At 43.1% G+C, this 12711-nt stretch overlaps 1 protein-coding gene across 8 annotated transcripts in view; it reads right to left on the bottom strand.

The window, feature by feature from the left end:
- The window catches only part of ITPR1 (inositol 1,4,5-trisphosphate receptor type 1), a 264215-nt gene that overhangs the window by 231507 nt on the left and 19997 nt on the right, over nt 1-12711 (bottom strand). For 5 of the 8 annotated variants that reach the window (XM_077325238.1, XM_077325242.1, XM_077325240.1 and 2 more), the window contains exons 2-3: nt 3729-3836; nt 3560-3589 (exon numbers count right to left, since the gene is read on the bottom strand). In XM_077325238.1, coding sequence (XP_077181353.1) covers nt 3560-3589; nt 3729-3820 — 122 coding nt within the window. In that variant the 5' untranslated portion in view covers nt 3821-3836. The remainder of the gene's footprint in view (nt 1-3559; nt 3590-3728; nt 3837-12711) is intronic. The other 3 variants (XM_077325239.1, XM_077325245.1, XM_077325246.1) reach the window with 1 other exon arrangement.

Below are 12711 nucleotides of genomic sequence, written 5' to 3'. Positions count from 1 at the left end.
GCTGGGGGGGGAGCAAAAGAAGTAGTCAATTCTCTATCTTGTGGCCAAGTCCATTAGGGTAGTGGTCCCCAACCACCGGGCCGCGGCTCCCTCTCCCCGCCCCCCCCCCGCAGTAAAAAACTTCCCGAGCCGCAAGTTGCGGCCCGGGAAGCTTCATACTGTGGGAGGGGGGAGAGGGAAGCAGGGCCGCGCATGCGCATTGCACGGAAGTGCCGCGCATGCGCATTGCACGGAAGTGCCGTGCATGCGCGATTTCGGCCATGCATGCGCAATGCTCATGCGCGACCATGCATGCACAGCATGCACGGCCGGGCAATCGCCCTCCCTGCTGCCATCGGTCCCCAGCCTCAAAAAGGTTGGGGACCACTGCATTAGGACAGGAGGGAAAAGGTTGTGGATCCTTCTGGAGCTCCTGTGTACCCCCAGGGATCCCCGGGCCCTTGGTTGGGAATCCCTGCTTTAGACAGATCCTGTATTGAGCAGTGGGTTGGCCTACCTGGTCTATACCAGTGGTCCCAACCTTTTTATCACCAGGGACCAGTCAACGCTTGACAATTTTACTGAGGCCTGGAGGGGGGGGGCTTGGCTTTTGCCGAGGGATGTTGCTGCTGCTTGAGCCCCTGCTCCACTTTTTTCCCCCGCCGGTGCCCCTGACTTCCTGCTACCTGCTGTGGGGCACTGCCAGCAGCAGCTGCACAGTGCTACACCGAGGGAGGAGTCCCAGCCATGGTGGTTGCTGGAGAGCACCAAAATTGAGCCGGTGGCAGAGTGGCAGGGCAGCCCCTGAGGCAGCAGCCAGGGAGAAGGACGAGGAGGAGCTGCGGCCCAGGACCGACTGATCCACGGACAGGTACCGGTCCCAGGACCGGGGGTTGGGGACCACTGGTCTACACGATTCCTTCCAATATAGTTCTATGATTCTTTCAGCCCAACCAATCAGCCACTTAACCACAGCATTCTGGCACTGGTCAAGGGCAACACATCTGCTTCTGGAGGCTTGTTTAAGCAAATACAGAGCTGAGTGTTATTACAGGCCAGACTGAAATCAGTTAAAGGCAGATGTGTGGACCAGGAGTTACTCCACCATTTTCTCAGTACCTTCTCCCAAGAAGGAACATTTGAAGATAAGCCAGTAATTTGCCAGTTCTTCCTTATCTGAAGAGGAATCCTTCAATAATAGTGTTACTACCACCTCCTTCCCAGGTTTTGGACATAATCCTCCTATGAAGATCGGTTTATGATTTTACGTCAGTGGTGCTCACTCCATGACTTATAGAGAACCACATTTGCTATTACCATCAACCACAAGTGCCATGTGACTACTGCATGCCCCTTGTGCCACCATCACCGAACACACACATACAATAATATAAAATATAACTATTAACATTGAGCATTAAAACATTAACCTATAAGCATTTTAATTATCAAAATACCACTAAGCCTATAGGATTGTCAAAACACCCCAACTGAACCTCAACCAGCCTTTATGTATCTGGAGAAGCCTTTCTCAAAGTTTTTTACAGTTGAGAAACCCCTGAAACATTCTTCAGGCTTCAAGAAACACCAGAAGTGGCATGATTGTGCAGCATATGGTTGGAAAGCATCTCGGTGTACAGGCCCTTCTGGGGCCCCTCCCCTTTCTACGACCAAACCACAATATTTCAAGTAGAGTTTTTTAATTTGCCAAATCTTCTAGAAATTTTCTCCCCCTTTTGCTTGATTCATTTTTGTTACCTCCTTACACACCACTTTATTTTAGCAACATCCTTTTCACCTGTAGTTTTAGCAGTTTTAATTTAATTGCTGCTTTAAGAACTTGCTCTATATTACTTACGCTAAGATTTTAGAGTCTCACCAGTGTTTATTTACTCATTAAGGGGCTTTGGAAAGGGGGATATTTAAAACAACCAATTCCAATGGGGGAGGGGAATGTGTCTCTGATGACATTAATGTCAGGAAGCCTTCACTGCTTTCCTGCTCTGGCGTGATGAAAGGGTCCATAGCTCAGTGGCAGAGCACATTCTCTTCATTTAGAAGGTTCCAGGTTCAATCCCTAGCAAGTATTCAGAAAGACCTCTCTAGCCAAGGATAATACTGGGCCAGTTTCAGTCAAAATAAATGATAATGACTTAGAAAAATAAATGGTTCAATCTGAAACACACACAACAAATATGTCCATATGTTTTTGGCCCAAGGGAGATGAATGGATAAAAAATTCTGGTATCAAAGTTAAATGCACATCCCATTCTTCCTTAAGGGACTTTAGGGGAGCATACATAATTCACTCTTCCCCATTTTCTCCTCAAATGTAAACTAAAAAGCCAACTCAAAGATACACCCAAAGTCTTGTTTCTGAGGGTTTAAACTCTGATCCAATCTAGTCACTAATATCATAGTGGCCCATATTTCATCATCATGATTATTATTTATTATTTATTATTTATTATTTATTATTTATTATTTATTATTTATTATTTATTATTTATTATTTTTATTATTATTATTATTATTATTATTATTATTATTATTATTATTATTAGATTTATTGCCCGCCACTATTGGCCAAGTCATCTCATGTATATGTCTAACAGTTTCTCCCTCATACCTGGAGTTTTTTTTTCCAGAAATAGGTCACATGTCAGCAATTCCCTGGATTAGGCAACTAAGATAGAGGTTACAGATTATATATTGCCCACCTGCAGAATGTGCATCCAATTTCTAGTTGTTGCTCTATTATTATTATTAATAATAATAATAATATTAAATTTATAGACCACCTCACTCCCAACATGGGCCTTAGGTCGTTTACAACATAATAAAAGTACATTAATACATAATGTATTAGATTTAACATTAAAATTATTAATATTAAATTAAGATATTCAGTACCAGATTCTATGAAACGTCTTCCTGGAATCTTAAGGTAGGCTTGCCATACAACCAAATATTAGGGGAACCAGCTAAAGTTGGGTGAGAACTGAAGTTGGCATTTGCTCCAGTGTGAAATCCTGAGTTGAAGTTGGCTTCCTCTTGATATTTGACTTTTGCTCTTCTCATCTTCACAGTGTTTTCTATTTTATTATTCTATTAATATTTTCTCCAGTTAGAACATAGACCATGAGTTAGCAAAGTGGGGCGTTTATTTCTATATTCCTATCTACTCAAGTGTCTTTTTTGTCTCCCATATATAACTTCGAAGTTCCCAGTAAACTGGAACCATTCTATCTAGGTTCTTATCCTTCTCTTTGGCATAATGACTCTCCCTGATAGGCTGCAGACCTCAGCCTTGATTATTGAATCATATTTATGTATGGTCACTAAACCCCATTACCCTATCTCATATCCTACCCTGTTCATCTTTCTCTGTACTAGAAGTTACTGATATATTATATTTTCATGGGTGTCTGCTGCCAAGATCTTCATCCACATAATAAACTACACATCTCCAGCCTCTGATATTCCTGATATTGCCCGCAGTAGTGGCAACAGAATGAAGACGAAGAGACTATTACGGGTGTTCTTTTAAGTGAAATTCTGCTGAAATAGTTCCACTCACCTGGGAAGTGTCCTATCCCAGGATTTATTGCTGTGGGGAAAAAAAAAGAGACACCCAGTACTGTTAAACACAAGATGACTGTATCAGCTTCCAGACGACTAGTCCTATCTTTCTCCAGTGCCATGTTCATTAGACATACCCTGCAGCAGAAGAAAATTGCCACCCTTACCCCAAAGTGCTGATAAATCCATTTGTTGAGCCTTCTGCATACAAAGAACAAATGTCTCCAATATGCAAGAAGCTTGACATCTTGTCGGACATCTCTGGCTTGGTGGCCCTAAGGGAGATAAGAGAAATCCATCAATATTTACCAAGTAGAGATATTATTCAAGATATACTCTAAGAGTTGGTTTATTAAAATTAATGGAAACTTTGCCACTGGTCATCGTTGGATGTAGTTTTTAGCCAGAAAAAGTTTACAGCCCTGAATGTCCTGCCTAGAGGAACGGAAAACATTTGAAAGATAGTAATTTGCTAAGAGAACAAACTTATTTAATTTAATTGCCTTTCCTACCTTCTCCCTCAACTAGCTGGTCTTTTAAAAAATCATTCAGTGCAGATATCAGTAAAATCCTTTTTTCTTTTACGGGCATAAGTGCATAACGTCACTACCCATGACAATTCCAAACAGAAGGATTCAGCAGGGACTTCTACTGCTGTTAAAATCCAAAGATGAAAACAGAATAACAACTGTTTGGAACAAATGCAAAGTTATAATGCTTTTATATTGCTGTTATAATTCAATGGGGAAGGGCAAATGATTGTTTTCCATTAAGGTATTGAGAGGTAATGAACACAGAAGTAGTGAAACAAAACAGACAGAACTGAAAACTCTTCGGCAAAAAAAGAAATCAACAAACAAGCATGCTTATGGCCCTTGTGTTGCTAGGATTCCCTCCAAAAAACAGAAGACCCCTAGATCTGAGCATCAGCTCGGGCAAAACTGCAGAGCAGCAATATGTAGACAGCCAGATCTGGGGTCCAGTTGCTGCTTCCAGGGGCTTCTGGCAATAGAAAGCCTGTAAACTGCATTCTGAGCTTTATGGCTTACTCAGTTCTGTCCTGTCAATCACCAGAGAGATTCCAGTGCTCTGGTTTCTTCACCACTTTATGTGTTCATTACCTCCCAATCCGTTACTGGAAAAGAACTAATTGCTTTTTGGCAATCCAGGGGAGTAAAGGTTCTAGATCTTTTCCTTCTAAAAATGCATTCACATATATGAGGGGGTAGCTGGATATTGACCACATGAAATAGCTACTTCCTCACTTCCGCCGCACTCCAGTGTGAACAAGAAGCCGGTGATCCTAGAGCAGGACTATACAGGTAAGAGCTGACTTCATCCTCACACTTTACAGTTTGAATTAAATTCAGCAAGAGACAGGCTAATCTGACATACTATGTCAGCAAAATGGCGCCTGGCCCAGAGGCTGCGACATCATGAGCAAGCTTCACTTTTCTGCAATAGTCTCATCTACTCCCCATTTCACATTCCCTATAGGCATGAAAGTGAATTTGCCATTTATAAAAGATTGGCAAAATGCTGCCTACAAAGGGGCAGCCTTCACAATTTGGGAGAAACGGTCAAGGGATACTGCCCCAGTTTCTCTCACATCATGATGTGAGGCAGATAAATTAGCAAGAAAGCAGGAGTGTTAAAAGTAGGGTTGCCAGCTCTGGGTTAGAAAATAGCTGGAGACTTTTGGGGTGGAGCTGGAAGTGGGTGGAATTTAGAGCAGAGAGGGATCTCAATGGAGTATAAATCTACGGAGTCCACCCTCCAAAGCAGCCATTTTCCCCAGGGAAACTGAATTCTGTTGCCTGATCTCTGATGACCTATACTTCCAGGGGATCACTAGATCCCACCTGGAGGCTGGCAACCCTAGAAGGCACAGCACTAAGTAAAAACATGAAAGTGCAGCAGTACAATCTGATGTTAATTATTGTAGTGCAAATCCAGTACAATGTAATAGAGAGAAGGTTTACACTTCATATACTTGCCAACAATAGTCATTATTAAATAATAAAATAAAATAGAATATATTGATTTGGCCACTGTTGTTCCTGTATTCTGTATGGGTTTCAGGGAGGAAATCATTTTTGTTTACTCATTTCACTGTTTAACCTCACAGAGACCTGAAAGTATTTAAAGAACTTCAGTAACAAGCCTGTATTTTCTACAAAGTATGATCAAATTCTTCTTCACCATTTCTTCCCTGCCTTTAAAGCAGAATGCAAATTAGATGTGATCAGGTAAATTAAAAAATGTTCAGATATGAAAACTGTTTCTTCAAGGAAGAACTAAATTGCAAGAAATTTTGCACTTACAGGAAAACACATCCCTGACAGCATAAACAGAATAAATGTTCCCATTTTGCTGAATCTTGTTTACTCAGAATGGTACACATCAAGTTTATTAAACCAAATGCAGGAGCGACCAAAGGTATGGATTAAAAAATAATGCTGAGGAGACAAAGAGGAGTTTTAACAGTGTCCATAATCTGTTTGAACTGCTGCTGGGGCATACGCTAGGCTTCGGTCTCACTAAATCTCCACTTGGTGGGTGACTTGTCCAGTCATCACTACCTCTTGGCTCACAAATACTGTTTTGAGGATGAAGAGGATAAAGGGAGAACCGAGTACAATGCCCTGTGGGTATGCTTCCAAGTTATTGTGACCCCCATGAATTAACGGCCTCCCAAAACGGCCTCCCAAAACTTTCTATTTAAAAAATACTCAAAATTTGGGGAATTACGTGAATATCACTTATCCAACCACATAGAAATAGATAGACAGCTGTCCTTATAGGTAGTGATCCCCAACCTGTGGGCTGCGGACCACATGTGGTCCGTCAACTAATTGGAGGTGGGCCGCGAAGGACGCCTTCCCCCCCCCCCCGCCCTTTACAACACACTTCGGGTGTTATTGTCTCCTATCACTCCCAGATGGGACTATCTTGTTGCAGAGAAACAAGCTCAGGGTTCCCATTGATTTGTCATTGTCATGAGTTAAAATTTCCATGAAAATAAAATGTTCCTTATGTTCATTGTTGTGGCGTGTCTGTATCTTATTTTGAAGGGATGTTTAAACATTACCATAGTGATCAGAGAGCATTAAGGCAGTGGTTGAGAGTAGAGCAGTAAACTATCCCCCCCCCCCACCGGGCCTCAGTAAAACTGTCAAGCGTTGAGTGGTCCCCGGTGATAAAAAGGTTGGGGACCACTGCTTATAGGGACAGCTGTCACACTGGTGATCAAAGGGATGGCCTCATTGATTTAAGTCCTAGCCCATTCTGGACAGGATCAAACTCCCACTGGAAAAGCCAGTTCACAACTTAGGAGTCTTTTTTAACCTAATTTTGCTCCTTCATGCTCAGGTGGCAGCTGTGTTTAAGGACAGCCTTGTTCCAGCTATGCCTGTTGCAACTTTTCCCACATAAAAAGGATATGTTTGGACTATCTTAATATACTCTCAAGATTGGCTACCTCTCAGACTCCAACACTTTTTAGCTGCTGTCCACAGAGAACACCTTACTGATTTTAAAATATCTCTACTGAAATCCACATGTTTCTGATCTCAGAAAGTTGGTTTAAAAAATTTAAAGCCATAAAATGTCTATGTCCAACACACCTGGACTAGGATATCCCCAATCTCATATGGGCTCTCCCAATCCCTCCTACCCAGTATCCTGGTAGATGCTGGGAACTGAACCCAGGGTCCTGTCTGTACATATTGCAAGTGGGCTTCCAGGAGCCTCTACAGAAAACAGGATGTTTAGAGGCCTTTTGTCTGATCCAACTTGTATGTTCTTCGTGCAAAAATATGTGCTCTTGTACTGTGTATGTTGAGCTCAGAAATACAAAAAAAAAATTTTTTTGAACAGAGAATTCACATTTTACCATTTAAATCTAGCAAAGCAGAATGAAGGAGATCAGCTGGACTATAATTGTTATTGGTGTCAGTGATTTGAACAAGCAGAGATAATTAAGAGTAATTTAGATGCTATGATCAGCCTCAACGAGCATTTGAACCCCAATATAAAGTGACTATACGTAAAACCTAAAACCCAGCTACAGAGATCAACATCTCAGAGACTTTCACATGTTCACATGTCAGACACTTTAAAAATACATTAAGGTATGTTCTATATACATAGTGTAACGGTCTCAAAAAGACCCCTTACGCCTAAAGATTCTGGTGCAGTGGACAGTACAAACAGGATGTTCTACAGCTGTATACCAACCAACAGCCAGAAGACAACTTCTGTGCAGTTTTACTTTGGGATATAGAAAGTTCCCACCCTCTCCCCATGATTTAACCCTGAAAAATGCAAGAGGTCATACTTACTTCCTTTCAAGGCAACAAGAATCTTTCTTGGCATAATATCAGAAAGAATGGATATGCAGGAAGAAACAAATACTAACTGGAATGAAGCTCAAGGAATACAAACCAATTTGACCTAATATTTCATTATTCTATGAATTTGTTAGGAGGGCACTTTTACTGGCAGTTTGTATGATAACAGAAGAAGAGCTGGGTTTTGTGTACCCAGTTTCTTACTACTTGAATGGGTCTTAAAGCAGCTTATAATCGCCTACCCTTCCTCTCCCCACAACAGACACCCTGTGAGGCAGGTGAGGCTGAGAGAGCTCTGAGAGAACTGTAATTGGCCCAAGGTCACCCAGCTAGCTGCATGTGGAAGAATGGGGAATAAAACCCAGCTTCTCCAGATTAGAGACCCTACCTTTTAATCACTACACTAAGATGGTTCTCAAAATCCACCCTACCATGCAAAAATAGAATTTTTGCGCCCATACCTAAATTGAAGAAGGAGAAGAAGTTAGTTCTTATATGCCGCTTTTCCCTACCCGAAGGAGGCTCAAAGCGGTTTACAGTCGCCTTCACATTCCTCTCCCCACAATAGACACCCTGTGGCGTGGGTGAGGCTGAGAGAGCGCTGATATCACTGCTCGGTTAGAACAGTTTTATCAGTGCTGTGGCGAGCCCAAGGTCACCCAGCTGGTTGTATGTGGGGGAGTGCAGAATCGAACCCGGCATGCCAGATTAAAAGTCCGCACTCCTAACCACTACACCAAACTGGCTCTTGGTTGTGATATGGCGTATCAAAAAGTTACTTCTGTACTATAGCCAAAAATTATATTGTGCAATTATGGATATTTAGGATATGGATGCCAGTTTCCAAATTTCTGCAAGTCTTAAGAGAAGTGATTTTGCTGTACACTGGGGGAGGGGCACAGTTCAATGGTAGAGCTTGCCTACAGAAAGTTCCAGACTCAATATCTGGCATCTCTATCTATTATTATTATTATTATTATTAGATTTGTTACCCACCACTATATCCAAACCGTCTCACGGCGGGTTACAGAATAAAACCCCACATAAGTAGAGTTAATAACCCCCATTAAAAACATTAAAATACATTTAAAAATCCTGGCAGCGAAAAACCTATCCTCCCACCCCCACAACAACTATCCCCCTCTCAGTGCACCAGGGAGGGATTCTACAGGTGGTCTACCACAAAGCAATTGACTGGCCTGATACAGTCTCTCCTGGATGTGCCATCCAATCTTCCATGCTTTGGCCTCAACTATAGACCTGGCAGAAGAGCTCCATTTTACAGGCCCTGAGGAATGCCGAGAGTTCCCTTAGCTTTTCCAGGAGCTCATTCCACCAGGTTGGGGCCAGGACCAAAAAGGCCCTGGCCCTGGTCAAGGCCAGGCAAGCTTCCTGAGGGCCAGGGACCACCAACAAGTTGGTATCCGCAGAGTGTAAAGCTCTGCAGAAGGCATAGGGAAAAGGCAATCCCTCAGATATGTGGGGCCCAGACCGTAAAAGGGCCTCAAAGGTCAAAAACAGAACCTTGAACCTGATCCAGACCACAACCAGTAACCAATGCAGCTGCTTCAGCACAGGCTGGAAACCAAAACCAAAGAGCCTGGAGAACCACTGCCAGTCTGAGCAGAAAATACTGAGTTAGGTGGACTAATCTAATGACTCAATAGAAGCTTCATATAATACATTAAATATACTTTGTGGAAAGGAGGGAAGTGGTAATCAATAATGAATCACCCGCTTAATAAAAGCTGGCCAGGTGTGTTATTGTGAGAACTATCAAGCTTGTCTAGAACCTTCTTCAGAGACTTGACACCTCTTTTTCAGGCGCCCTAACAGCCAAACCCATTAACACCTTTCTTCCACACCGAGTCTTCATCTCCCTCCCAAGCCCTGTTTCTGATGCTGAGAGCCCTGCTTCTAAATCTCCTGCAATACAGTCATTACCTAACCTTCAAAACTAATTCAGAAACAATTCCAGGGGGGCTGTGGGGGGGGCGGACATTTGTACTTCTAATCTGAACAAAATGAAGCCCATTTCTGTAAAGCAGAAGGCAAACTGTAGGAAGTTTGCTTTTCTTTGAGGCATTTCATGCCCTTAAAAGCTCTGAAACTGTTACTGGTAATTCGCTTCATCCCAACTCAAACCTGCTGGGAGGGATCAACTAAAGGGAAAAATATCTGCACTAGACCTCCTCTTCCCCAAAATACAAGAATGGACCCATCCAGCCCTGTTCTTGGCCAGGCAGAGGCCGTTCAGGGTTTGACCTGGCATGGCTACACTGATGGAATCCATTTGCTGCTGGAATGAAGGGAGGAAGCTTCTTTAAGTACTGAAAGTTGGGGGTTTGCCATTAAGTCACAGCTGACTTGTGGTGGTCCACAGGGTTTTCAAGGCAAGCCCAGTTTGGTCTGTTCTGGAGGAGTGCCCTCAGGCCTCAACCGCAAGAGTTGGAGGGTGGCAGCACAGCTGGTAGCCAGGAGCCAGAGCCGCAGGCAAGAAGCAGGAACTTGAATACAAGTGTGAACCTGGACTGGTTGAGCCAGCAAGGCAACCTTTCTCAAGCCTCTGCCTAGGAGGTAATCAGGGTCACCAGCAGGAGTTGAACTCCTGCAGCAGTTCTGAGCTTTGGCCATCATCCTGTGTGGAAGTACTAGCCTCAGATCTTCAGGGAGGTTACACACAGCCAAGCTGGCCCTCCCCTTCCTTTGTGCCATCTCAACTTGGACCTTCCATCGCTGCTGTTCCTGCAGAGAGGGAGAAGGTCCTGAGGGGCTGCAGCCTCAAGTTTGAGGACTGCCTGGCAGAGGCTTAGAAGATGATTCTTCTAAGCCTCTGATGATTCCGGCAGCAATAGTGAGGCTTCCCTTCAGAAGCAGTTTGCCATTGCCTGACTCTGCACAGTAACCATGGACCTGATAGATGGTGTCCCATCCCAGACTAACCACAGGTGATCCTCCTAAGCTTCAGAGATCTGATGAGATAAGGCTAGTCTGGGCTATCCAGGTCAGGGTGAGCAGCTGCTACCCTTAATTATTCCCAATGTTGTACTTCTCAGGTTTCACCCCGTCAGCTCTCACCTTGTATGAACAAAATAATCTGACCTACTCATGCACCAGAAGTGATTTTTACTCTACAGCAGGGATAGTCAAACTGTGACTCTCCAGATGTCCCTGGACTACAATTCCCATGAGCCCCTGCCAGTTCATGATGCTGCCAGGGACTCTTGGGAATTGTAGTCTATGAACAGCTGGAGAATCACAGTTTGGCCACCACTGCTCAACAAAGTTTGAGTCCAGACATCTCAAACAGCATTCAATCTGGCATTCAGAATCATACACATTGATGTAATCCCTAATTCAAATGAAAAAATATAAGCCTTATATTCCAGCAGTCAGAACATTACAGCCCTACATACATATCTTCTACACATCCTACATTGGTGGGAACGGCATAATTAGGCAAAAGGGGGAAATATGTTGATTTTGCCCAGCACAGAGGAAGATGCACTTTGTCTTGGTGCAGAATTCTATAAGGGGCAGATTTAAGCAATGCAATGCAGAGTCCTGGTAGTAACCAACCTGCACAGGCCAAAAGTGCTCATCCCTATCAAGTTGCAACTGACCCCCCTCAAAACCAAGCTAAGGCTTTTTCTGCGGTCCAGAGTTTTACAAGTAAGCTTTCCCTTGATGATTCAGGACCCTGTGTATCCAATCTTGTAAAAGGGAAAGCTCAACAAGAAGGAACAGCTTAACCCAGATCACCTCTATAAGAGGGCACTGTTCAAAGTGCCAGAGACGGGGTGTTGTTTTTCTCTCTCACCTGGGGCACCTCGGTGTTTCTACCATCTGCAAAGCGGGCAGAGAAGCAGCAAAGCTTATCCTATCACTACAAACAGCTTACAGGTTCCAGTACAATAGCATTGCAGGCTGCTGTAGCAAACAATAAAAGACCTCGCCTTGCAACGCCTTAAAAACAAACTGATTTCTTGAAGCACACACTTCTACGGGTGGAGTCCACATTATCAGATTATCAGGTGCCACAAAACTCTTTTCTTGTCTTTTGCCATCAGCTTGTCATCCAGATATTAACTTATTCAAAGTCCTTAAACAATAAAAGATGACAAAAGATGGCAAGCTTAGAAGCAGGAAATTTGTAACGATTTGCAACACAGAGAGAACACGGAGGGATGACCGTTTCATACTCCTTGTTAAATAAATCTATTAAAAGTCAAGCTACAGATTTTAAGTAAACAAACGCCAACACTGATATTCGGATGACTTAACCACCCTTTGAAATTAGCCATTCAGGAGGTACTGAGTTCAGAGCAATATTCTGAGCTAACCTTCTGCACCAGGTGCTCCACCTTATTCCATGCCCAGCTGTTGGTTATTTTATGTGTCTTGCTGTGAGATGAGAAACTTAAAATTAACAGGCAGCGTTACCCTAGAGAGAGTGAAATGAGCTACAATTACGATCCCAAATTGTATTTAGCCGCTTGAAAGTCATCCCAACAAATGTGGAGAACATACAAAAAGCTCTGCCCAAATGGGAAAAAATAGAAAGCACAATGCAGACACAAAGATACAAAAACTGAGTCTGGCTGCATTGTTAGCCAGCCAGCATTCTAAAACTAAAAGAAACATATTCAGCCACTGGGATTCCATCACTTCTAATAGCTTCAGCAACTACATCTCCCTTCCTGTGGAAAATATACTCAAACAAAATTCTAGGGCCAAATTCCGAAAGAAAGAAAGAAAGAAAGAAAGAAAGAAAGAAAGAAAGAAAGAAAGAAAGAAA

This window comes from Paroedura picta, chromosome 3 (assembly GCF_049243985.1).
Source record: "Paroedura picta isolate Pp20150507F chromosome 3, Ppicta_v3.0, whole genome shotgun sequence".
Classification (NCBI taxonomy): Eukaryota; Metazoa; Chordata; class Lepidosauria; order Squamata; family Gekkonidae; genus Paroedura; species Paroedura picta.
The sequence above is the reverse complement of the archived record's forward strand: the minus strand, read 5'-3'. Positions and strand labels throughout refer to the sequence as shown.